The sequence below is a fragment of the Aplysia californica genome, unplaced genomic scaffold (genome assembly GCF_000002075.1).
Source record: "Aplysia californica isolate F4 #8 unplaced genomic scaffold, AplCal3.0 scaffold00120, whole genome shotgun sequence".
Taxonomy (NCBI): domain Eukaryota; kingdom Metazoa; phylum Mollusca; class Gastropoda; order Aplysiida; family Aplysiidae; genus Aplysia; species Aplysia californica.
In genome coordinates, this window is record NW_004797390.1 from 794,129 (window position 1) to 795,686 (window position 1,558).

The 1,558-nt window shown below is 47.5% G+C and overlaps 1 protein-coding gene across 1 annotated transcript in view; it reads left to right on the forward strand.

Moving 5' to 3' along the window:
* LOC101846728 overlaps window positions 1-1,558 on the forward strand; it is a gene marked incomplete at its 3' end in the record, with an annotated part of 17,800 nt that extends 16,242 nt beyond the window's left edge. Inside the window, 1 exon segment of the mRNA XM_013081188.2 lies at window positions 984-1,558. Within this exon segment, the coding sequence (XP_012936642.1) occupies window positions 984-1,509 (526 nt within the window).

Sequence of the window (1,558 nt, forward strand, 5' to 3'; positions counted from 1 at the left end):
CAGGGCAGTGCTACTGACTGAAGTGTCTTTAGCTCCCCCTCTCCCAACCAGGGCAGTGATACTGACTCAAGTGTCTTTAGCTCCCCCTCCCCCAACCAGGACAGTGCTACTGACTGAAGTGTCTTTAGGCCATCTCCCCTCCCCACCCCCAACCCCAAGGCAGTGCTACTGATTAAAGTTGTCTTTAGTCCATTCCCACAGGTGGGATATTGAAATGTTCTTATGCATCAGGGCGCATAGGGCGAACTGCTACTTTTTCTTTCCTCATCCTTTGCTATCGTCATTTTTTCTCTACTTTATGTATGTCACTCTCTTGTGAACCGCTATTTCCAGGGTGCCTTGATAGTCAAAGCAGACTTTGTGCTGTTGAAGCTAGAGAGGTGAGCAGAGTAAGCCTGATTCCCCGTTTGGACTTATCTGTTGACATCCACCCCCCTGGCACTCATAATATTATGGATGACCTTAAGCAGTTGCGAGCGCCGCAAAAGCTTACAAAAACTGACACCTGGGAAAGGTGCCAGGACTGTCTAGGACAAAGACTACAATGATAATAATAATAAATTGCATTTATATAGCGCATTTCCACAAAGAAGACCTGAGCCAGTACGTTGATTCATGTCAGTCACCAGCAGAACTCTGCCATGCTGTTTATTGGACCTGGTTGAGTTTTTCGTCTTGTTTTTGTTGTTGTTGTTGTTGTTGTTGTTGTTCTTGTTGTTGTTGTTGTTGCTGTTGCTAATGTGTTGTAGTTGTTGATTTTTTCATTGTCATTTTTTTTCATATGCCATAGTATACAAAACATTTTTCATTAATCAAGAACAAAACCAAACCAAACAAACTAACCCAAACCCAAAGAAAAAACAAAAGAACAAAAAAAACCAAACCCCACACACACACAAAAACCACACAAAAACACACAAATAAATACAAAACAAACAAAACAAAACTAGACTAAATCCTCCCAATGTATATCCCTCGCGCAGTGTTAACTTCGACATGGTTCTCCACAAGATGGAAGGAATGGACACCGAAATAGACGCGCTCAACGCCTACAGGGACAGCATGACGTCACGGCTGGACGACTCGCTCCAGGCCATCACGGACGGTCGTGTCTTCTACCAGGGCGGTCAATACGTCCTGTCCAAGCCCTTCGTGAGCAACGTAGCCATGGCCGGAAGCCTGTGTCGCCTTTTCGGTGGCTACTTGCTCCAGCTCAACAACCCGGCCGAGTATACCGTGGTCTCGCAGCTCATTCGCGACTACTCCAATGGCGACATGGTGGCCGTGGGTGCAACGGACGAGGCTGTGGAGGGGACCTGGAACTTCCTGCAGTCCGGCACTGCGATGAGCACCTCGTTCCTGGAGTGGGCCAGCCAGCAGCCGGATGGAGGCCGCACCGAGAACTGTCTGTACCTGTCCACCAACAGAACGTCTGGCCTGGCCCAGGCCTACGATGACCTCTGTTCTGTGTGGTCGGTGGACAGGTTTGTCTGCGAGATCCGACCCTGAGACTTTGGAGGCTGGATTATTTTTTCTTTTTTTTTCTTTTCTTTTTTTT